The 23,551-nt window shown below is 46.4% G+C and overlaps 1 protein-coding gene and 1 long non-coding RNA gene across 10 annotated transcripts in view; one reads left to right on the plus strand and one right to left on the minus strand.

Annotated features, from left to right (window-relative positions):
• LOC109562937 (uncharacterized) overlaps positions 1 to 23,551 on the minus strand; it is a 152,409-nt gene that overhangs the window by 90,194 nt on the left and 38,664 nt on the right. For 7 of the 8 annotated variants that reach the window (XR_002181252.2, XR_011567937.1, XR_011567939.1 and 4 more), the window contains exon 1: positions 150 to 286. The exons of the other annotated variant lie outside the window; for it this stretch is intronic. This is a non-coding gene — a long non-coding RNA (uncharacterized lncRNA). Of the gene's footprint in view, positions 1 to 149; positions 287 to 23,551 lie in introns of those variants that run through there. 8 annotated transcript variants of the gene reach the window in all.
• On the plus strand, positions 39 to 22,226 carry FXN (frataxin). 2 transcript variants are annotated; one of them, XM_070794242.1, is made up of 5 exons: positions 39 to 246; positions 4,646 to 4,743; positions 9,528 to 9,648; positions 16,078 to 16,175; positions 18,236 to 21,126. In XM_070794242.1, exons 1-5 carry the CDS (start codon positions 79 to 81, stop codon positions 18,459 to 18,461), a joined length of 711 nt encoding a protein of 236 aa, XP_070650343.1. In that variant the 5' UTR covers positions 39 to 78; the 3' UTR covers positions 18,462 to 21,126. The 2 variants fall into 2 exon arrangements, with proteins under 2 accessions (XP_070650343.1, XP_019821601.1); XM_019966042.2 differs by lacking the exon at positions 18,236 to 21,126 and adding an exon at positions 21,233 to 22,226 and having other exon boundaries at positions 42 to 246.

Genomic DNA, 23,551 nt, shown 5'->3' on the forward strand with positions numbered 1-23,551 from the left:
GGTTGCAATCCGTGACCACCAGGTGGCGCCCGCCATTTCCCGAGCAGGAGGGCGGAGCCGCCGCAGATCACAAAGAGCATGTGGACGCTCGGGCGCCGCTCGGTTGCCAGTTTCCTGCCCCGCTCCGCGCTCCCGGGCTTTGCCCCTACCCGTGCCGGGGCCCCGCGGCCGGCGAAGGACCTCTCGCTCTCCGGCCTCCCGGGCCTGCGAATCGGAACCGCCAAGGCCCCGGCGCGTAGCCAGTCCGTAAGTATCCGCGCCGGCAGCTGCGCAGGCCGCACGCCGGGAGGGAGGCCGCGCACGCCGAGGACGCGCCGGACAAGCGCACTCGCCCCAGCTCCGGCGGGGCCGCGCTTGGGCGGGGAAAGTGCGGCGGCGCGCGGCCGAGCAGTGCCCAGTCTCCGTTTCTCCCGGTTACTTTTGCACTGTTTTCCGCTTTCTTGAGAAAAAGGGCGATTGTATCCTGCGGTGCAATTGCGGGAAAAGCAGGAAAGGTGGGCGGGGACTGACTCTTAGGGGCCAGTGATGGTTCTAAGCTTGTCACTGCTCTTTTCGAGAACTTAAATTTAAGTAATAATATATGCTAGGTACTATAATATACATATAAGTATTCTATGTATAATATTAGCATGCTATGAATATAGAACTACTTAAGTCAAATAGTGTATATATCAATATAATGATATAAATGTGTACTATCAGAGCGATGCTTTCAAGCATGGGCTTTTATGAACGAAATGCTTTCATCTAGCGAGGTGAAGATGTCAGAGTTGCGGAGCACTGCAGCTAGAGCAGCAGGGCTTTTTGGATCGGGCCTGGGTTCCAAATTCTGGCTCCTGGACTCAGCAGAGGTACCTCGAGGGATGGCGGAACCCCTCTGAGGCCTGGCTTGTTTTTCTGGGAAGAGATTACCGCTGGCATAGGTTTAATTAACATATATAAAGTCTTAAGCACTTAATTTCACTTCTCTCCCCCGGGTTACAAAGAAATGCCTGACCCAGTTACTCCACGACTTGGAAGCCCAAAGGACTATGGGATTAAGGAGGTTACACGGGAGGATAGAGGTGATGTTTAATCAGGGTCTGCAGATAGCAGGAGGCGGTGAGCGGCCTTCAGGAGAGAACTGAATGGGCAAAGGCGGGAAGGCAGGCAGGCAGAGATCAGCTCTAAGTGGCTGGTCCACTGGATGGACTGTGGGTAGTGAAAGGGCAGGTGAAATCCAATTCAAATTGTTCATGGAGCTCTGGAAGTTGACTTTAGGCTTAACCCTTCCACTGAGGTGTGCTATTTGACTGTGTTGGAGATATCCCTGGGATTGGTTGCCTACGCTCAAAGTTGGAATCACTGACTTCTCTTCTCAGGAAAACCAGGCAGTCAGGACCACGCTGGTCACAGGTGCCCCTTCTACAGAATGCACATGTTCATCACCCTGTTCCTTCTGTGCTGCTCTTGCCTGGCATGGTGCTGCAGTGGGCGTTTCTGTGTGTGTGAACAGAGTCTTGTCTTGGGTGAAGTCCTCAGGCTGGCCTTGCTGAGTGAGGAGCCAGCAGATACTCAACTCATTTGATGCCAAGAGTGGTTGTGCCCGTTTGTCCTCCCAGAAGTGGATGAGAACTGACTCACTCTTCAAGCTTTCGGTTTGCCATAGCCCAGGGTGACAAGGGGACCCTGGGCTAGCCTCCCTGCTGGCCATCAGGCCAAGCCTCACCAGAGTGGCCTAGGTTGGGTCATGTCCAGGGTCTGAGCTGGAGCCTGTGGAACTACCTAGTATTTCCTGCAGCGTCTCCCCTTAGCCAGCCTTGTACCGAGCTCACGAAGTCACTGAGCCCTGGACACTCGAGTGGGCAGACCTGCCACAGACACACAGTCCAGGGGCTCCAGGTAACCTTGGCAGCAGGAGGGTTGGCCTCGGGGGGCTTAAGGGGGCGCTCTTATAACAGAGCCCTGCCCACCCTGAAGTCCATCTGCAGCCCACAATCAGAGTGGGGCAGCTTCTTCCTTAGCAAAGGCCAGATTTCCCCCCTGAGGTCCTCTCTCTCCACACTGTCCTGACATGCTTCAAAACAAACTGATTGATCACCATCAGGCCCCAAGTTTGGGGTATTGCAGTCCATGACTGCTGCCTTCAGAGGAGGAAGTAGAGGTCTGAAAGGTTAAGCAGTTATCCAGGGAATGTCGGGCTTCCCTGATCGCTCATTCGGTAAAGAATCTGCAATGCAGGAGACCTGGGTTTGATCCCTGGGTCGGGAAGAACCCTTGGAGAAGGAAATGGCTACCTCGTCCAGTCTTCTTGCCTGGAAAATCCCATGGACAGAGGAGCCTGGCGGACTATTGGACACAAATTAGTGACTACACCACCACCACCACAGAGAATGTTAGATTAGGGAGAAGCAGGTAGGAGATGATGGAGGGGGTCTTTGGCAACTGTTCCCTTGTGATTACAATCAGCTGAATAGGGACTTCCCTGGTGGTCCATTGGTTAAGAATCCGCCTTGCAATGGAGGGGACATGGGTTCAATCCTTGGTGACGGAACTAAGATCCCACATGCTGTGGAGCAACTGAGCCTACTTGCCACAACTAGAGAGCCCGCGTGCTACAACGAAAGATCTTGTGTGACACAACACGAAGGTTCCACATGCTGCAACTAAGACCTGACATCGCCAAATTTTAATTCATTCATTAAAAAAAAAAAAGAAACTTGAAAAAAAACAGCTGAATAAAGTCTTCTATTCTGGCTGTGAATGAGTACCTTGCTTGAGACCAGCTCTCCAATCAGAACCATCGAAGATATACAATTAAAGGACAAAAGAGAAACACTGTGTGTGAAGGTAGCAGACGGACTAAGACAGCTAGGATTTGAGAGGCCGAGATCCACGAGAGAAGGGAAAACTGACTGACGTGAGCCCCGAGTTCTCAAAGCCCTCCCCTCTGTGTCTGGAGCCCTGTATTGTTCCCAGGATGCGATTCTTGCCTTTGGGGCCAGGACCTTGGGGCCAGACAGCATGGGTTCAGATCCCAGCTCCCCTGCTTTGTATCTGTGTGTTTGTGTGACTTAGGCAAGTGACCCTGCAGTGCCTCAGAAAGCCTGAGTCACCCGCACTCTCATGACCCTGGCTGAGGTCACAGCAGGCCCTGCCCTCTTGTTTCAGCTCCCACACTGGAAACGAGGGTCTTTTGCACAGTCTGTCTGGGGCACGTTCTTCATGGTTTAGTATTGTGACACAGTTTTGTGCTTTTCTTTTTTTTTCCTGGTTGATTTCACTGTTTAAAGTGGCCCCAAGCATAGTGCTGTCTGGTTGCTCTGTGCAGGAAGGCTGTGAGGGACCTTAGGGAGGAAACAGGCGGGCTGGGTAAGCTTTGTTCAAAACGTGAGTTTTAGTGCTGTTGGCTGTGAGTCCAGGGTCAGTGAATCGACAACATATATGATAGAGGCGTCTTTAAACAGAAACACGTGTAAAACCAGGTTGTGCCTTGATCATTTGGTGAAAACGAGACCAGAGGCTCACAGGAACCTCTCCGTATTTCCCTCAGGAGCAACTCCCTTATCCACCAACTTTACAGGGCACCTCTATCATGAATGACGACTGTCACAGTACAACACTTCCCTCCTAGGCGGGCAATGAGGACTAAATGAGTCCCTTCTCTAAAGTCTGGGATCACCACCCAGTTAATGGTGAACACTCCAGAACATGCTGTGGGACACTGTGCTTTTCACAGCCACTCTCTCACTTCTTCAGAGCCAGTGTTTTTAAATGGCCATCTGTGTCCTACACCCCCATTTCCTCCTCCTCCTCCCCTCACGTCTCAGCCTGAGTCTTTCCCAGCTTGCCCAGGGCCCCGATGGCCCAAGAGAGTAACCACAGCCTCTGTCCCCTCTTCTTGGTGGCAGCCACGGTGCCCTTTGGAGAAGGTGAACCTTGCCGCCAAGCTCTGCAGGCCCCTCGGCGTCTTCCCCAGATGAAGCCCTGCAGCCCGCCTCTCCATCACTCCCCTGCCGCCTCTCCATTCTGCTGGACCACTTCTCTCTCCTTTCGGGCCTCCATCCCCTCTGACAGCTCTCCGGCTGGTCATAGCTCAGACCCCACTGCTCAGAGGGAGTAGTTAGGTATTGAAAGAAATCAGTGTGTCACAGTGTCCCCTGCAGATGGTGTTATTAAGATCTGTCAGGCAGCAGTCTGCAGCTGCATCCTGGCCATCCAGCCATTTGTGCTTGCTCCTTTTAGTCACATTCTAAGACTTTGCTGACACTCCTCACCCCGTCTTTGTTCACCACCCCATCCCAGCCAGCAGCACTTCCAGTGATGGTAGGTATGTCCTGAGTCTGTGCCACACGACACCCGACAGGTAGCTAATGAGACCGGGGAATTGACTTTGCAATTTTGATCTTACTTCAGTAAATTTACATTTGAATAGGTGCATGTAGTGAGTGGCTACTGCGTTGGGGAGCACAGCCTGCATTGGGGAGAGAGCCTGGGCTAGTGCAGTGTATTGCACCAAAAGAAGACAAAAAAATTGCCGAGGAAGAAATAGTCTGAAAAACTTTAACCTGGTTACTCCTGAGTGTACCCGTAATAATATTTAAACTGCGCGTTAATGGACTGTAATGTATTGGAAAATGGTAATGTTCTTCACTTTGGCTTTTAGAGTTTGAGCCTCCGCTGCCTCAACCAGACCCTGGATGTCAAAAAGCAAAGTGTCTGCTGGATAAATTTGAGGACAGCAGGAACTTTGGGTGATGCTGGGTAAGACAAAGCATCTTGCATGTCAGAGATCACTTCTTCCTTCCACCACCCCCCATGTATAACATATGCACACATACATATACTTGTCTTTTTCTTTCCTTTCACTTTTTTTTAACAACAAAAACCTCAAAACCCATCCCACAGAAAACCTGTCTTCTCCCTAAGAAGTAGCGCTCATAAGCATCTTCACACATCACTAACTATCCACTGTACTATATTTAGTGAAATAGTTCTAAGTTGTATGGATGTGCCATGATTCATTTAACGCATTCCCTATTGCTGGACATTGAGGTTGTTCCCAGAGTTTTGTTGTTATTCTCTTTGATATCTTAGTCTTTAGGGCCGGCCAAGTTTCGGTAACAAGTAGACCCCAAATTGAAATGGCTCCAAGCAGGCCCCCTTCTCTGTGGGAGCAGGGTGGCCGTACCTCTGTGAAATGGTTCAGAGAGCCGGACTCTTTCCACCTTCCTGTCTCCTGTCTGCACCATCTGCCCTCTGCAGGTCAAGCCTGGGTCATCCCGTCCACAGCACACTCCACAGAAATGGACGAGAGCATGGCAGGCCCAGCAGTGGTGTTTGTCCCTCGCTCACATTTTAGTGGGAAGGACTTGGTCCCAGGGCCCCAGCTAAGAGGAGGGGAGGCCAGTAAGGTAGTCTAGTGGGTGTCCTGGAGGGAGGAGGTGATGGGTTCTGGGGGAAAGCTGCTGGGCGCTGCTGCAGCCCAGCCCTCTATGAATCTGCGTGACAGCACTGCCCGCCCCAACCCCTGCAACCTTCTACACACATCCTGGGGCTGCAACCACAGGCCCACAGTCCCTCATCTGCCTCAAAGGCCGAGATGCCCAGATGACATGCAGTCCTGTCTCCAGGTCTAGGAATGGCTTCTCCGACCTACACACAAACACACACGGAGAGGGGCAAGATAACCAGTACATCAGTAGCTCGTGTTCAAGTAAAAGATGACATTTTATTTGAAGAGGGCAGCAATGGAGCCCCCTGGGCTGCCCTGGGACAAGCTCTACCCTGGTTGTGGGGGACATCCCTCTAAGAAACCCCAGTTCTGCCCCCAGAAGGCTCCTCACTGGCTGTCCCTCCCCATGGCCTCAGGGGACACAGGCAGTGGAACGTGTCCCTCCTGGGGGTGAGCAGTCTTCACAGCCCTCTCCCTGCTGATAGTAACAGTTTCTGCAGGCTGTCGTAAGGCTCCAGTCGGCCAGATTGATTTTTCTTTGATAACAGGATTTTCTCAGAAACCTAGTAGGCATCTGATCTCTTAAGACGTAGTCAGTCTCACATACCAGCCACCTGGAGCCTCCTGTATGTGCTAAGTCACTTCAGTCATGTCTGACTCTGCGACCCTATGGACTGTAGCCCACCAGGCTCCTCTGTCCATGGATTCTCCAGGCAAGAATACTGGAGTGGGTTGCCATGCCCTCCTCCAGGGGATCTTCCCGACCCAGGGATTGAACCTGCGTCTCTTACGTCTCCTGCATTGGCAGGCGGGTCCTTTTCCACTAGTCCCACCTGGAATGGGAGTCTCCAACTGACTTATTTTTGGCATCCTCACTCCCACAGCCACCTGTCTCAACCTAAGAGCATTTTCCTTGAGGTCGTAACACTAAAGACTACTCTTAACCTGCTTTTTGCAACAGAATTAGGTCCCCTATTTTGGCTTAATGAGAGGCTTTAGCTTCTCCCCTTGGCTCACCCATCTCGGTACTGCTTCCAGCTCCCCAGCGTAGACCAGCTGGTCTTCTCCTGGCTCACCATTTCTGTGTTCATCAGCTAACGGCAGCAGGGAGCCACCCACACGCAGGAACATCCTAAACTGTCGCCAGAGCTCCAGCTCTGCAGGACAGTATGGGCCTTCCAGGTTATCACAGGCAGCAGCTGACAGGGGACCTCCAGGCTCCGGGCTTCCATGTCTGTGTCGTTGGCCCTCCCCGCAGCCTCTGAACAAGTGCTACGTCTGCATGGGTTAGGTTTTCGCCTCGGGGGCACCATTTCCAGCCCCTCCTTGCACAGACTCTCTGCTACTGTCCCCCCATCCCTCCAGACAGCCCTCTGAGGTTGGGTGGGACCTTGGCAGACGCTCCATGCCTAGCTCCCTTCTTCAGGGTCTACTTCTGGCCTCTGGGAAGCGTACCTTGACCTGCCATGTGTAGGGCAGCCCGCTTTTGCCATGACCCACCTGCCACTGCCAGATAACACCTGCTAAGCTCTTGACTTTGGGCTTTATGCCTGAGTCAGGTGTGTCTTTATGTTCCCCAAGCTCCTCCGGGCACCTATCAGTCTGTCCTGCTTCTCTTCAGATGTCCCTTGATCAGCGTTAACTGAGGAGAGGGAGAGGGAAATGCCCAACACCCGCCCCCCAGGCCCACCACTCAGCCCCGTAGCCTTCCGCACATTGTGCCCTTGAGGCGGGTGAAACAGACACACACAGGAATGACATGTTGAGTTAGGGGATTTCACCTATATGCACAGGCTTCCCTGGTGGCTCAGACAGTAAAGGATCTGACTGCAATGTGGAAGACCCGGGTCCAATTCCTGGGTTGGGAAGATCCCCTGGAGAAGGGAATGACAACCCACTCCAGTATTCTTGCCTGGAGAATCCCATGGACAGAGGAGCTTGATGGGCTACAGTCCATGGAATGTCTTACTTTGGGCCTCCTAGAAACTCTCCAGTGATGGAGTTTTCCAAGACACCTCTTGTAACCTATAGATACATTCTATACAGGGAGGTTTCTGGCAGTTTTCATTGTCATAATTTACATACCATAAAATTCACCATTTAAAAATGTACCACTGGGACTTCCCTTATAGTCCAGTAGTTAAGACTCTCTGTGCCCAATGCAGAGAGCTCAGATTTGATCCCTGGTCAAGGAACTAGAATCCCACCACGCCACAACTAAGCCCGCACAAGGCGATGAAGATCCCCCTTGTGATGCAGCTAAGACCTGGTACAGCCAGAAACAAAACAAAAACCCGGCCAACCAATATATATATAAAGTAAAATGTACCGTTCAGTGGTTTTTAGTATCCTCACAAAATTATGCAATTTTTACCACTATCTAATTCCAGAACAATTTCATCACTCCAAAAAGAGACTCCATAGCCATTAGTAATCACTCCTCATTCCTCCTTGCCCCAGATAACCACTTTCTGTGTCTATAGATTTATAGCATTTTTTTAATTAAAAAATAATATCTATATAGAATATCTCCAAGTATTCAGCTTGATAAATTTTTAAAAATTGAACATACCATGTAACTCAAGAACTAGCTCAAGAAATAGAATGTTACCAACCCCTTGAGAGCAGGCCTTCTGCTCACTTCTAATTATTAACCCCTCTTTGTCCCAGAGTAGCTACCATTCTGATTTCAAATAACATGGATTAGTTTTGTCTGCCTTTTAAATTTATATAAATGGTATTAAGAATAAGTATGTCTGTGTGTGGCTTCTTTCAGTCACCGTTTATTGTGGGATTCATCCATATTGTTATTTTTGTAGACAATTCTGTCTTGCACTGTAGTGTTTCATGGTTTGAAGGTATCACAGTTTATTTATCTACTGTATTATGTCTGGATACTTGGGCAGCCTCTAATTTGGGCTAATGGATAGTTCTGCTGTGAACATTCTAGCGTGGTGCGTGTCTCTTGATGAACCTGGGTATGCATTTCTGTTGAGTATATACCCAAGAGTGGAATTGATGGTCACAGCACCTGAATGTATTCAACTCTTGTAGAAGTATCAATAGTTTTCCAAAATGCTTGTCTAATTTATTTGCCCATCAGCAGTATCTGAACGCTCTGGTTACTGCACTTCCTGACCGACTCTTCATATTCTCTCTTTCGTTTTAACCGTTCTGGTGATATCTCATTGTGGTTTTTTAATTTTCATTTTCCTGAAGATTAGCAAGGTTGAGCACCTTTGCATATGTTCATTGACCATTTGGATATCTTTTTTTTTTTTAATGAAACCTGTTCAAATATTTTGCGTATTTTCCTGTTGGGTTTTCTTATTGATTTGTAAGAGTTCTTTACATGTCCTGGAAATAAGTCCTTTTTCAGATATATGGAATGCAAGTATTTTCTCCCACTTTGTGATTTGCCCAACAAATGTTAATAACAAAAGCAATGGAAACAACCTCAATGGCCAGTTGAAAGGGACAAGCTGAATGAATAACATAAGATAAAATACTGTGAAAACCCATACGTGCTAATATGGAACAATGTCTAAGACATATGAAATGAAAACTGCAAGGTGCTTCATTTGTATATTAAAAAATATATAAAAATTCTAGAAGGATACAGAAGAGCTTGCTCATACACAGATTGCCTGTCTGGGAAGAAACGCTTACTTTTTTCATGCTTTTTAAATTTTTACTCTGTATATGTTGGGCTTCCCTGGTGACTCAGATGGTAAAGAATTGGTGTGCAGTGCAGGAGTTCAATCCCTGGGTCAGAGAGATCCCCTGGAGAAGAGAATGGTAACCCACTACCGTACTCTTGCCTGGAGAATTCCATGTACAGTGGAGCCTGGTGGGCTACAGTCTAGGGGGTGACTAAAAGGATACAGAAGATTGCTCATCATAGTTTAGCCTGTTTGGGAAGAAAGACTTAGTTCTCTAAATTCTTTCATGCTCTTTAAATTTTTACTCTGTATATGTTAGATATTTTCCATCTATTTAAAAAATTTAAGTAAAAAATAAATATCAATTGATGCTAATAAAATGCAGCAGTTTGGTGATCGCATGATTGGCGTTGTTTCTCTTCCCCCTGCAGCACTTTGGACGATACCACCTACGAAAGACTGGCCGAGGAGACACTGGACTCCTTAGCAGAGTTTTTTGAAGATCTTGCAGACAAACCATACACGTTTGAAGACTATGATGTCTCCTTTGGGGTACCTCTTTTCTTCTCTTCATTCTTCTGTATCCTCCCTAAGAATTTTAGCTCACTGAGATAGAGAATTCCTTTCCAGTAGCATGCAGTTATGGCTGGGGCCAAAAGACTGGAGTTCTGGTTTCAGCTGCACCAGTCTTGTGACCTCAGGCAAGTCACTCAGCCTCTCTGAGCCCTCATTTTTCCTGAAAATACAGACTTTGAACCTTCACTCAATACCTATGAAGGTAAATCAGGAAGGAAGCCAGGCATATGTGTTTGTGTAGCAAGACAGCCCTCCTCATGCAGGCACGGAGAACACTGAGCTAGACTGCTAGTTCTTAAGCCGGGTGAGAGATTGCCTAAGATGCATTCAGACTAGACATGTGCCTCACTTCTTGGAAATTCAGGCTGCAGTCCTAGGAAGCCTGTTTTTGAAAAGCTCACCTGAGATTCTAAAGAGCACCTTTGGGTCCCACCTCTAGGAATATTTGATTGGTCTAGGCTGTAGCCCAAGCCAGGCATTGAGGTTTTTGAAGTTTTTAGAGTAACTCCCCAGATGCTTCATCCAGGGCTGGATGAAACTTAAACAGATCCTAGAAGCCCAGGCAGTGCTGGTGTGAATCAGCTGGCCACCAGGTGGCAGACTTGAGTTAGGGTCAGCCTTTGGATTTATGGAGAATTATTGCCTAGGCCATAGGGAGCAGCTCTTTTTGGCCAGTGGGAGCAAATCCCCTGCAGAAGTTAATCCTCTTGACAGCAATTAATTAATACCAGGAAATGTCATGAAGTGTGCATTTGGGATTAAATCATGGGATTATTTAGGACAACCAGCTGTCAGGCTAAAGTGATAGAAATGGTATTGGATATTACTGTTGGGGGTACTGGATAGAAAAAGGACTCCATCAAATGGAGCAGGTGTCAAGCCTGGTTGTAAGGACAGTAAGGGACTTGGTGGTAATGGGGCAGGGCAGGAAAGGATTAAATGCCTTCCAGGTGGATTCGTTGGAAGCTGTCAGCACCAGAAAATGCAGCAGTGCTCAGGCTGGGCTGTGGATGTGCTTATGCAGGCAGCCTCAGAAGGGAGAGATACCAGGGAACCCTTACAGACTGGTCCCTCCAACCTGCCCATCTGTGGGATGATTAGAGCTAGGGGAAGCTACAGGTCTCATCTCCCCCAGCCTCCTTCCTAGGTGCGGTAACTATAGGGAAACCAAGTCTCAGGCTAAGTTCTGCCACACTTGGAGACACCACAGAAGCAGTCGCCCCACCTGTTCCTATAGGATTAGTGAAGCATGTCCCTGCTTGACTCAAATACTTTATTTGACAGTTTCATTAGAAGCGAAGGTGCCAGTATTCTAGCAGCTGGATTCTGCTTCCCTCACGAGGCAGGCAACAAAAGCTTGTGCTCAGTGCGGGGTCAGGGCCTTCCCTATCTTCACAGGGTCTCTCTGAAGAGTGCTCAGCTGCTGCACTTGCCCATTCGTGCAAGGGAAGAGGCACCTGAGTTTTTCCACCCGATCCATACACTGTGTCTTGAGTATCATTCTCCTCACTAGGGAAGAAGTATATCTAGTAAATCATGTGCTAATTAGGAAAATCTCTAGTGTAGATGCACTCTATACTAGAGATTTAGTAGCTCCCTCTGTTGTTGGGCTACCTCAGGTGTGAATTTCTGATCAGAGTCCTCCAGGTGCTAACTTATGTATTTCACATATAAGATAAGTTAGTTGACATTACATTATAGACGGTAGAGCACCTGTAACACCATTAGTTGGTTGGAGCACAGCCTTTCCCTGCCCTGAGTCAGATGTCACCTCCTCTGCAGGCCTCGTAGATGCTCCAGGCAGACACCACCAGCCCTCCTTGCCCAGCACTCTTGAGTTTGATACTGACACCCTCTGCTGTAACTGTCTCTTTACACACCAGCTCCCATGGCTACAGTGAGCTCCTTGGCAGCTGGGACACTGTCCACTCCTGGTCTCCCAATGCCTAGAACATTGCCAGGTACATAGCAGGGACTTAAGAAATGTCGATTCACTGTATAAATGAAATGAGACTCACCTACTTTTACATACTTTCAGTGATGGCACTCAGCACATAGAACTGTTTTATCAACTTGCTACTGGCCAAATAGGCAAATGAAAGCAATACTCTAGATAAACCCCTTCCCTTCTGTTCCCTTCTGTGGACTGGGAGACATGGGCAGCTTCGTGGCTCTTGTGTTGTCCGGGTGGGGCAGGTCATGTGGTTGTCAGTATCTGGGTCCAGGCCTCATCCTTTACTGGTTATGGTTATCAGAGGGAACTGCCTGCAGGAGCCAAAGCCCCACCCATGGCTAGGTAACCATGGAGTCGCTGCATTTGACCCTGGAAACTGTGACAAGCACCATGCTATTTAGAGTTACCTCCAAGCTGCCTTTGTTTTCTTTCCAAGTGGAGCCCTAGCTTCTTAGTCACTTTAAATAGAATTTACCGGTTGCCATGCCCTTCATTCACTGAGTTTTCTGCATATTATTGCCATAGACAGAGGCTTCTTAACCATTTGGGGATCAGGACACCCTGTGAGAATCTGACTGCTCTGGATCCTCTCCTGAGAAAAACTTCTGTGTATGCCTAGGAGTTTCTGCTTCCAGGGCTGTGCTGTTTGCAGAGCCTTGAAGACCACCTCTGGGTCCTAGGTCATGTACCCCTGCTCGGAGGTAGCACTTTATTGGATATGGTGACAGAGGGCCTGGCCTAGCATCCTGCATTTGTACTTTTTTCTAGAATGCTTAAGTGAATTATCTAACCATGAGGACAGGTCCTTTAGATGTAAAGTGAGTAACAGTAACCTCCTCTTCTCCAGGTGTATTTTAGGATTAAGTGAAACAATGTAGGTAAAAGCGCTGTATATTCATTATTCTTATTCCTTAAGGGGAAGTCACTGTACATTTTAGGAGTGGGGGAAGTCACACGCATATAGGTGTGTGTTAGTCGTTCAGTCATGTCCATCTCTTTGCGACCCCATGGGCTGTAGCCTGCCAGGCTCCTCTGTCCATGGGATTCTCCAGGCAAGCCTACTGGAGGGGGTTGCCGTTCCCTTCTCCCAGGTATCAAACCCGGGTCTCCCACATTGCAGTCAGATTCTTTACTGCTTCCCTGAGCCACCACGGAAGCCTATTCATATAGATGAAATCCCCTAGTGCAACATGCTATTCCCATATGTGTCTGTTTCTACAAATGAGCTTATAACAACGGAAATGACTATTTTTGCTTCCACTGACGCTGCCAGTCGGAATCAAGCCTCACCTCTTATGACTGGAGGCTGCTTCCACTGGTCAGTGTCTGGATGTCAGGAGCTAAATACTGCCTCTCTCCCCCACTGCCCCATATTGATATCTGCCCATTCTCCCTAAGTAGACACTCAGATTGCTCCTTAAGGAATAACATTAATGTACAAAAAAAAGCTCTCTTTTATCTGGGTTACTTGTAGACGGTTCCAAAAGCATTAAGAATTCCTGGGGAACCAGTAATGCAGCTAGTTTCCTTTGGAAATGGAAGAAGTTATAACAAATCTGGTCAGCGTATTAAAAAGCAAAGACATCACTTTGCTAATAAAGGTCCATCTAGTCAAAGCTATGGTTTTTCCAGTAGTCACATATGGATGTGAGAGTTGGACCATAAAGAAGGTTAAGTGCCAAAGAATTGATGCTTTCCAACTGTGGTGTTGGAGAAGACTCTTAACAGTCCCTTGGACTGCAAGGAGATCGAACCAGTTAATCCTAAAGGAACTCAACCCTGAATATTTATTGGAAGAACTGATGCTGAAGCTCCAATACTTTGGCCAACTGATGCAAAGAGCCAACTCTTTGGAAAAAGACCCTGATGATGGGAAAGATTGAGGGCAAGAGGAGAAAGAGGCGACAGAGGATGAGATCGTTGGATGGCATCACCAACTAGATGGACATGAGTTTGAGCAAGCTCTGGGAGATAGTGAAGGACAAGGAAGCCTGGCGTGCTGTAGTTCATGGGGTTGCAAAGAGTCAGACACGACTTGGCAACTCAACAACCTCAGTAGAAAACTCTAATTGCGCACAATGAACAGGAGGGGGCGTAGTTGAGCGTTGCCTTGTGTGACCTTGCCCTTCACGTTCCAGGGGTTATCACAGCGCCTGATTATCATCCACTTGGTTCTCTCATTGGGTTTTTAAAAATCCATCAGTTTTTTGCACAGATATTGAAAATGCTAGGATGAAAAGACAAATCTGCTCTCAGGGGGCTTAAAGTAGTGGAGGGAAGGAGCAGGTGAGGAGCAAGCTGGCAGCTCAGATACAGTGAGGAAAACACACAGGCCATAGTCCCAGCTGAGGGGTGCCAGGGTAACCTTCCCAGAATCGCCTCAGTTCTCCCATCAGCCCCCGCTCCGCGAACTGTCTCTGAAGGGGGCGGAGCAGCTGTTGTCCTAAGGAAGCTGGTGAGACTGTGCACTCCTAGACCCAGCCCCTGCCTTTCCTGCTGTATCATGTACCGCCTGGGTGTAGGGTCACAACAGGGCATTTAAGGGCCGCAAATAGGTAAAATCAGGAGAAATTATGTCTTGATTCCTTGAGTCTATTATATGGGAAAATAAGCCATAAACTGTATATATGGACGGGGAAATGAGTGACTGTGATGGGTACAGACCTTCTTTTTGAGGTGATAGAAATAGCCTGGAATTACACAGTGAGGATGTTTGCACACTTTATGAAAACACTGTGACATGCTAAAAACTACCAAATTATACAGTTGTAAGAAACTGAAATATAAGTGAAAGATAGTCCGAACAAAATAACACAGATAGGTTTCAAAGGAAAAAAAAGAAAATTTAAAGCAAACTTGCGTGATCATAGCCCTGCATTTTAAAACCGGCAGCTGAACACCACCCTGGTGGCCCACCGGTCGGCACTCTGCATTCCCAGTGCAGGAGCCTGGTTTGATCCCTGGTCAGGGAACTAGACCCTGCATGCCATAACGAAGACCTAGTACAGCTAAATTAAAAACAAACAAAAGAACTGGCAGCAGATACCTGAGCTGATATCGCTGATTAACAGGAATGAGAGAGCACTTCGTGTTGTGGGAAGAACAGCATCTTCTGGGCTGGAGCAGACCTGGATTTGAGATCAGCTTTCCCAGTTTCTAAGTTTCCTTTGTTACCCTTTCCCTTTGTTGTCCTCATCTGTAAAACTGGGATAATGATTTCCACCTCCCGATGGTTATGATCGTGATTGTAGAGGAAACAGTTTTACACAGAGTGCCCAGCAGTGCCTGGTGCAGAGCAGGTACTGAAAAATAATAGATGCTATTTTTGTGGATGTCTTCATTTTGTTTATAACATTTATATTTCCAACGTCTCCATAATTTTGCTTATTTCTTTTTCATTGGAAAAAGATCATTAAAAATATAACCCACTAGTGTCCTCCCCATCCCCTGCCTATCAGTTATATTATTATTGGCACTCTCTCCACCTTTTCAATAGCGCTTTGTGTTTGCAAACCAAACACAAAACATTCTAAGAACCACTGGGGACCCGTTGGTGGACAGGGACTCTGAAAGGCTGCCTGTCTGAGGGCCTTGCAGGGGTTGGGGAGCAGCAAGGCTTAGCCGTGGAGCTGTTTCTTGAATATCCTGTGCAGTCTAGAGAGATCTCAGGCCTGAGGAGTAAGAGGCTCCTTTGTTGAAAGAGGGTTTTCAAATTTAAATGAGCATTTATTGGGCAAAGATAAGACCAACCGGCCTTTTGAAGAATTCAAGGCTCCAGAGAGGAATATAAAGCTGGAGAGGGGCATCTGAGAAATTTGTGAGCTGCTTTGACGGGGCGTGAGGCGGGTGGGGGGCAGTGGATAAGAGCCCTGGTGTGCAGAGGGTCTGCCTTCTGCCAACGGAGCTCAGGCGGCTGCTCTGAGACCAGCAAAGCTGGTGGCTGGATGGCTTCCTTCTCTCTTGCCTTTTCTTCCTTTCTTCGGTCATGAACTTGGTCTGCCCGACGTTTGTGCTGACTGGGACTGCAGTAGAGTTGGTGCCTATGTCTTTTAATGTCTCTAATATGTTCTGGCCCGTCGTTGAGAAACTAAGGCAGCAGTCAGGATGCTGATCCTTTCATTTGTCGGCTGCAGTAGAGCCACTGAACACTCCTGTCTTCTTACCTCAGGAGGGGAATAAGGATATTCTTTGCCTTGTCCACCTCAAAGGGAATGAGGGAAAACACTCTGACATATGTGTCGTTGTGATTAATCATCATCTGATTCCAAGAGCAGTGCTCTTTCTGCGTGATCTAATTCCAAAAACTAAATTAAAGACAGTTCCTTTTTGGTGTATGTTGTGCCCTGGTATAAATGCAGAATTGAGATATAACAAAAGAGGAGGCAACTATGACACAGTATTAACCCTGTCTTGTTTTACTTCCTCATGCTTTTTTCCACCTGATGCACCAGAGTGGTGTTCTAACAGTTAAACTGGGTGGAGATCTAGGAACCTACGTGATCAACAAGCAGACTCCAAACAAGCAAATCTGGTTATCTTCACCATCCAGGTATGTCCGGAAGTCAAAGTCTCTCAGGGTTTAGCTTGTTTGAAACATGACCTGGTAGACTGTTTAAGAAGGGTCACCCGCGTGTATTAGCACCTATGTAAGGCAACCTTTCCTGAGGTTCTTCAGCATGTCTCAGGCTCAGTAGGAAGGTTTACTCTGATGATTATGTGGCTGCTATAAGCAGGTATCAGGATATTAACAAGACTGGAAGTGAAGAATTTTCGGAACCCACCTTGCCATTTTTTCTCCATGAAAAAGCCACCTTTGCTATTACAGCATGTGAACAAGTTGCAGTTTGTCTTCAAAGCACGTTAAAGTTTGACCTCTGGTCTGTTTTGAGCACCTCAATTAAAAGTTAGTTGAATTCCACTTGCAGAACTGGGCTGTGTGCTCTGTGGAGGTTGGAGAGTGTTTTAAACTGTACTTCCAGGGCATTCCATGCCTCCTACCTTTTTCATTGATGTGCTTTCAATCTAGCAGAATAAAAGATTGTTTTGGAGACCTTCTGTGCTGCGTTTCAAGGCCTGAGAATGTGCAGGGAGAGAGGGTCCCTCATCCCTCTAGCTGCTGTTGAAGTGGTTGTAAGAAAGTGAAGGGAGAGACGCCCACAAAGAGCTCTCGGAACAACCTTCCTGGTCCTTCATTAGCACTTCCAAAGAGAACTCTCAGACTGTGAATTGGGAAAGGCCCAGATACAACTAGCCTGGAATTCTTTGAAAGCCTCACAGTGTTTCCATTTTTTTGAAGAAAAGTGTTTAACTCTTTCCCTGCCTCAGCATTGACATCACTTTTAGGTAGTTACTATTATACTGTTTATGGTGCTGTAATGTGTGATTCTTTGTTCAAACTAAATCAAGCATTAGGCTTCCTTCATCCCAGCCTCATCTAGGAAGAATGTTATCATTCGAGAAAAACCAATTCCAAGGAATCACTCATTTCTAGCCAGGTGCTTATTCACAGACTGTCTTGCTTTTAGATCTAACTTAGTTGAAGTTGAGGGAGATTTTACCCTGTGTGGGCCAATTAGCCTGTTCTCTTTGGTCTCAAACAGCCACCTCGACCCTTCCTGTGGCCATGCATGAGGGCTGCATCCTTATCCTTCATCTCCAGAGGAATCAGGATGAGAAACTGGGTGGACCACAAATCCAGCCATCAGATTTGGGAATCAGTGGCTTTGAAAATAGCAGGCAGAGCACCAGAACCAACTGTGCTGGCTCCACTAAAAGAATTCCCTCTTGTTGTATCTTGAGACTGAAAAGTCCTTATCGTATTTGGACACACCTACCAGCAACAGGATCCTACCTCAGGCATGTTTAGAAAAATATACTTCTGGATGATAACAAATTTTGAGAAATCCTAAGTTGTTTTTTTTTTTTTTTAATTCACGATGAGAATCTGGAAAGAAAATATGCCACATAGCCTTTTACTATCATGAAAATACTGTGTTCCTCAAAAAAAAAAGTTATTTTCCACTCAATTTTTCACATTGGCCCAAAATAACCTTTCCTAGGGCTGCTTTTCTGATATTATAGGGCTTTTTATTTTATTTTATGGCATGGAGGATCTTAGTTCCCCGACCAGGGATCAAACCCATGCCCCCTGCATTAGAAGCACAGAGTCTTAACCCCTGAACTGCCAGGGAAGTCCTGGGGCTTTTTAACTGACAACGTTTCAGGTCAGAAGAAACACTGGCTTTGCCTCAGTACCTTGCTTGAAGACGCTAAAGGATGGAATAAAGGAGAGGTCTGGGTGGACAGCTGGGTGTCCCTGGCTGAGCACAGAGCCCTGGGCAGTGTGGAGGGGCCTGGGCGTTCTCATGCTTGCCTGGTATCCTGGCAGTAAATCAGAGTCCAGAGCCAAGGAAACGCTCTCTGGCTTTGGTCCAGGTTATTATGCCTCTGTGTGTTTGGCTGTTTGTACATGGTAAAAGCCCAGTGCTTTTGGTTTGTCCCTTTTATCCCATTAAGAAAGTGCCTTTGGTTGATAATACAGAAATCCTTGATGTTTTCGTAACCTTCAAAACATACTTCCCTTCTGAACTTTCCTCCTCCCTGGCAAAGCTGTCCCAATCCTGCACTTTGGAGAAGCTCCCGTGAACGCAGCTGGACTTGGCAGCCCCTTGCTTCCTGTGGGCTTGCAGTGTCCTCTGCTCCTTCCTCCATCAAGGTGTCACCCTGCAGTGCCATCAGTTGCGGGCACGTCCCCTCCTCCACTAGACCCGGAGGAAGTGGAATTAATGGGCACAGGTTGTGTTGGTCTGGAATAATCAGACACTGCGAAACCTAGTCACACGGGCCACGCGGACACAGTGTTCCCAGCGTGAAGTGCATGTGCTGTTCTTGTTCACTAGATGCTTGAGACGGATGAACTAGCCCATCAGACTCTCACCTTCATGGATTTCAAATTGAATTAAGCAAATTGTTTTTGCTTAAAAATACCAGTAGAGACGGTTACCAGGAGCTGGGAAGAGGAGTGAATAGGGAGTAACTGCTTAATGGATGTGGAATTTCCTTTGGGTGATGAAAATGTTTTGAAACTAGATAGAGATAGTGGATGCCCAATGTTATGAAATGTACTGAAATGATGATAATAACATAGGTAAGGGGCAGATCATGCCAGTAGTGCATGAATGGCCATCATCCAAAAGACACCGCCCTGACATTTCACATGGACATCACCAGACTATACACATGGATATCACCAGATGGTCGACACCGAAATCAGATTGATTATATCCTCTGCAGCCAAAGACGGAGAAGCTCTATACAGTCAGCAAAAACAAGACCAGAAGCTGACTGTGGCTCAGATCATGAACTCCTTATTGCCAAATTCAGATTGAAATTGAAGAAAGTGGAGAAAACCACTAGACCATTCAGGTATGACCTAAATCAAATCCCTAATGACTATACAGTGGAAGTGAGAAATAGATTTAAGAGACTAGATCTGATAGACAGAATGCCTGATGAACTATGGATAGAGGTTTGTGACATTGTATAGCAGACAGGAATCAAGACCATCCCCAAGAAAAAGAAATGCAAAAAAGCAAAATGGCTGTCTGAGGAGGCCTTACAAATAGCTGTGAAAAGACGGGAAGCGAAAAGCAAAGGAGAAAAGGAAAGATATACCCATTTGAATGCAGAGTTCCAAAGAATAGCAAGGAGAGATAAGAAAGCCTTCCTCAGCAATCAATGCAAAGAAATCGAGGAAAACAATAGAATGGGAAAGATTAGAGATACCAAGGGAACATTTCATGCAAAGATGCACTCAATAAAGGACAGAAATGGTATGGACCTAACAGAAGCAGAAGATATTAAGAAGAGGTGACAAGAATACACAGAAGAACTGTACAAAGAAGATCTTCATGACCCAGATAATCATGATGGTGTGATCACTCACCTAGAGCCAGACATCCTGGAACGTGAAGTCAAGTGGGCCTTAGGAAGCATCACTATGAACAAAGCTAGTGGAGGTGATGGAATTCCAGTTAAGCTATTTCAGATCCTGAAAGATGACACTGTGAAAGTGCTGCACTCAATATGCCAGCAAATATGGAAAACTCAGCAGTGGCCACAGGACTGGAAAAGGTCAGTTTTCAGTCCAGTCCCAAAGAAAGGCAATGACAAAGAATGCTCAAACTACCACACAATTGCACTCATCTCACATGCTAGTAAAGTAATGCTGAAAATTCTCCAAGCCAGGCTTCAGCAATTTGTGAACCGTGAACTTCCAGATGTTCAAGCTGGTTTTAGAAAAGGCAGAAGAACCAGAGATCAGATTGCCAACATCCAATGGATCACCAAAAAACCAAGAGAGTTCCAGAAAAACATCTATTTCTGCTTTATTGACTATGTCAAAGCCTTTGACTGTGTGGATCACAGTAAACTGAGGAAAATTCTGAAAGAGATGGGAATACCAGACCACCTCACCTGCCTCCTGAGAAACCTGTATGCAGGTCAGGAAGCAACAGTTAGAACTGGACATGGAACAACAGACTGGTTCCAAACAGGAAAAGGAGTACGTCAAGGCTGTATATTGTCACCCTGCTTATTTAACTTATATGCAGAGTACATCATGAGAAATGCTGGGCTGCAGGAAGCACAAGCTGGAATCAAGATTGCTGGGAGAAATATCAATAACCTCAGATATGCAGATGACACCACCCTTATGGCAGAAAGCAAAGAGGAACTAAAGAGCCTCTTGATGAAAGTGAAAGAGGAGAGTGAAAAAGTTGGTTTAAAGCTCAACATTCAGAGAACTCAGATCCGGTCCCATCATTTCATGGCAGATAGATGTGGAAACAGTGGCTCACTTTATTTTTCTGGGCTCCAAAATCACCACAGATGGTGATTGCAGCTGTGAAATTAAAAGACGCTTCCTCCTTGGAAGGAAAGTTATGACCAACCTAGACAGCATATTAAAAAGCAGAGACGTTACTTTGCCAACAAAGGTCCGTCTAGTCAAGGCTATGGTTTTCCATAGCCATGTATGGATGTGAGAGTTGGACTATAAAGACAGCTGAGTGCTGAAGAATTGATGCTTTTGAACTGTGGTGTTGGAGAAGGGGACGACTTGATGGACATGGGTTTGGGTGGACTCCGGGAGTTGGTGTTGGACAGGGAGGCCTGACATGCTGCGGTTCATGGGGTCGTCGGACACAACTGAGCGACTGAACTGTCGAACTGTCTGTGACATTTCAGGTTATCATATGTGATATCATAGCATATCATATCATAGGAAAAGCAAAAGATCAGAATATGATAAACGGAGACTCGTCAATAGGGTTGAAATGTTTTCAGGTCTTGAGCATTGTTCTATGAATTGTTCTTGAGGATAATGATGTAATTCTGCTTTTTTTAAAATTAGAGTTGGTTTCACAATGTTGTGTTCGTTTCAGGTGTACGGCAAAATGACTCAGATATATTAAATCAAGCCTAAGACAAGAAGTCAAATACATGTCTTGTTTATTACTTTTTAGTTCTTCACTACAGTCAGTTTCTTGGTGACAGTTTCTTTGGAAGCGCAGTTGCTGTGAACTTACTCTGTGTTTCGTCTTGTAGCGGCCCCAAGCGTTACGACTGGACTGGGAGAAACTGGGTATATTCCCACGATGGCGTGTCCCTCCACGAGTTGCTGGCCACAGAGCTGACTCAAGCCTTAAAGACCAAGCTGGACTTATCTGCTCTGGCCTACTCTGGAAAAGACACTTGCTGCCCAGCCCAGTGCTAAAGACGTGAAAAGCTCTAAAGCCAAGACCCCAGCCTTGTTCTGCAGCTGAATGGCTAGCTTTTTCCATTCCTGCATTTGAGGACAGTTGCATTGTATGTAACAGCTCTGTGAAAAGACTGTGTCACCTTCCACCCTGCCCCCTGAGTTTAGATTTTTAATTTCCATGGAGTTTTTTTTGAATGTTTTGTCTGATTTCCTGCCTCACGTGATAGCCTTATGTTTCATAATGTCTGTATGCCCATACCTTTATATATAACCTCACAACTAAGAAAAACAGGAAGGATAAATTCTAGGAGGAGAAATAAATGGGCTTGACCATTCATTCTTTGAAGGACTTACCACAAAAACTGCATGAAGAATATTTGGCCAACCTCATCATACTATCTCAAAATGAGACTTATTAAAGGGAAGCCTAAAATGTTCCTCCTCCTCTTGAAAGTGTAAACACATCTAAGCCCTTTAGTACTGAAGCATCAGTGGCAACTCGGGAACTGTCAAATGAAGACTATTTTCTCTTTGTGCTTTGTGACCCAGGGTGTGATGGGGCAACACACGAAGTGTCTTCCATATGCTCATATAGATGTACATACACATTTACATGTGTGTATACATATTTTTTAAGGATCGGTATAGAATAAGCTATTGAAACATAGGTCTGAGTATGCAAAAAGTCTCCCAAAGACCAGGGGGCAGGGAACATCTCCCTAATCTCCTGGATATAGTATAATAAACGAGGTCAATGGAGCTAAGGAGGTGCTTGGCAAACTGTGAAAGCCCACACAAATGAAAAGATGTTGGTGTAGCAAAATAAAACTTAACTCTCAACTTTTAGGTTGTGAATAATTTTTTAATTCCACGCGCTTGTCCTATTTCCCCATTTCTATTCCCCTCCTACCTTAAAAGAACCTAATTGTAAGAATGTGATCATTAAGCAAATGAAAATAACTCCTGAGCTTTGCTCTCCTGAATGTACACCATGCTTTGTCTAACCTGTTGATTCTTTTCTTAGATAAAAAGAAGTCAGACTAGCTCTCTACACCCAAAAGTTCCCCCAAAGCAATCCTGCAGGCAGATCACTCAGACAAGATAACTCTGACAAGAAAGCCAGGCAGTCTGCACTGAGTGGTGATGCAGAGCCTCCTGCCTCGGTGATTCACTGAGCTGCTTCCCCCTCCATTTTTCCCATTAAAACTGTCCTGGCTGAGCAGAATCTTGGGACTTGATCTCTGGACACAGATCTACTAATTAAATGCCAGCTCTTCTAATTAAAGCACCTTTCTTTTCTTTAAAAACAAACAAACAAAAATATCTTGGTGTTAATGAAAGGAACCCTGGTCCTACACCTTGTTTAGTTGCTGAGACTTGGCTCAGCCCCAAAAGAGGTTGTCTGTCTCTGGGCAAGTTTCTCAAACTCCCTGGACCTCTGTGTCCCCGCCTTAACAGAGAGGATGAAACTGGATAGAACAGAGTTGATTTCCAAGTCAGACATGCAGTAGTCCCTTCAGGCAGCTTTCCAGGCTAGCTTTAATTCCCTCTAGCAGAGGAGATGACAGTGGACACTTTTTATAAGCTGCAGAGTGAGTATATGGTTCTGGGTTTAGGTCCACTTGAATTTCAGTTGAATTCATGTTCAGATAATGATCTTTTATTGTGCCATTAGTGGCTAAGCCTATGCTGAAGGCAGCATGTTTAGGTGTTGATCCTGACCCCCAATCACAGGCCTCATGAATGAGATTAGTGCTCTTTTACAAGAGACCAGGGAGCTGCCTTGTCCCTTGCAACATGTGCAGACACAGGGAGAAGACAGCTGTCTGTGAACCAGGAAGCAGGCCTTCAGCTGCCACCCAGTCTGCTCTTGATCATGGACTTCCTGGCAGCCAGAACTATGAAATAAATGTTCATAAGCCATCGAGTCTCTGGTATTATTGCCCAGCCTTAGTGGACTCAGACAGCCTGCTACACCATCTGAATGTTACAGCCTTGCATTTTACACATGCAGAAACCAGGGCATGGGAACATTAAAACTCACTCAAAGTTAGGCTCTTGTTCTGCTACTCCCTTACTAAAGAAAGACTTATTAGTGACTAGTTTATGCAAATATGTAGCAAAGACTTTTTGCACAGGGAAAACGAAAAACATTCTTTGTGGGG

The sequence above is a fragment of the Bos indicus genome, chromosome 8, assembly GCF_029378745.1.
Source record: "Bos indicus isolate NIAB-ARS_2022 breed Sahiwal x Tharparkar chromosome 8, NIAB-ARS_B.indTharparkar_mat_pri_1.0, whole genome shotgun sequence".
Classification (NCBI taxonomy): Eukaryota; Metazoa; Chordata; class Mammalia; order Artiodactyla; family Bovidae; genus Bos; species Bos indicus.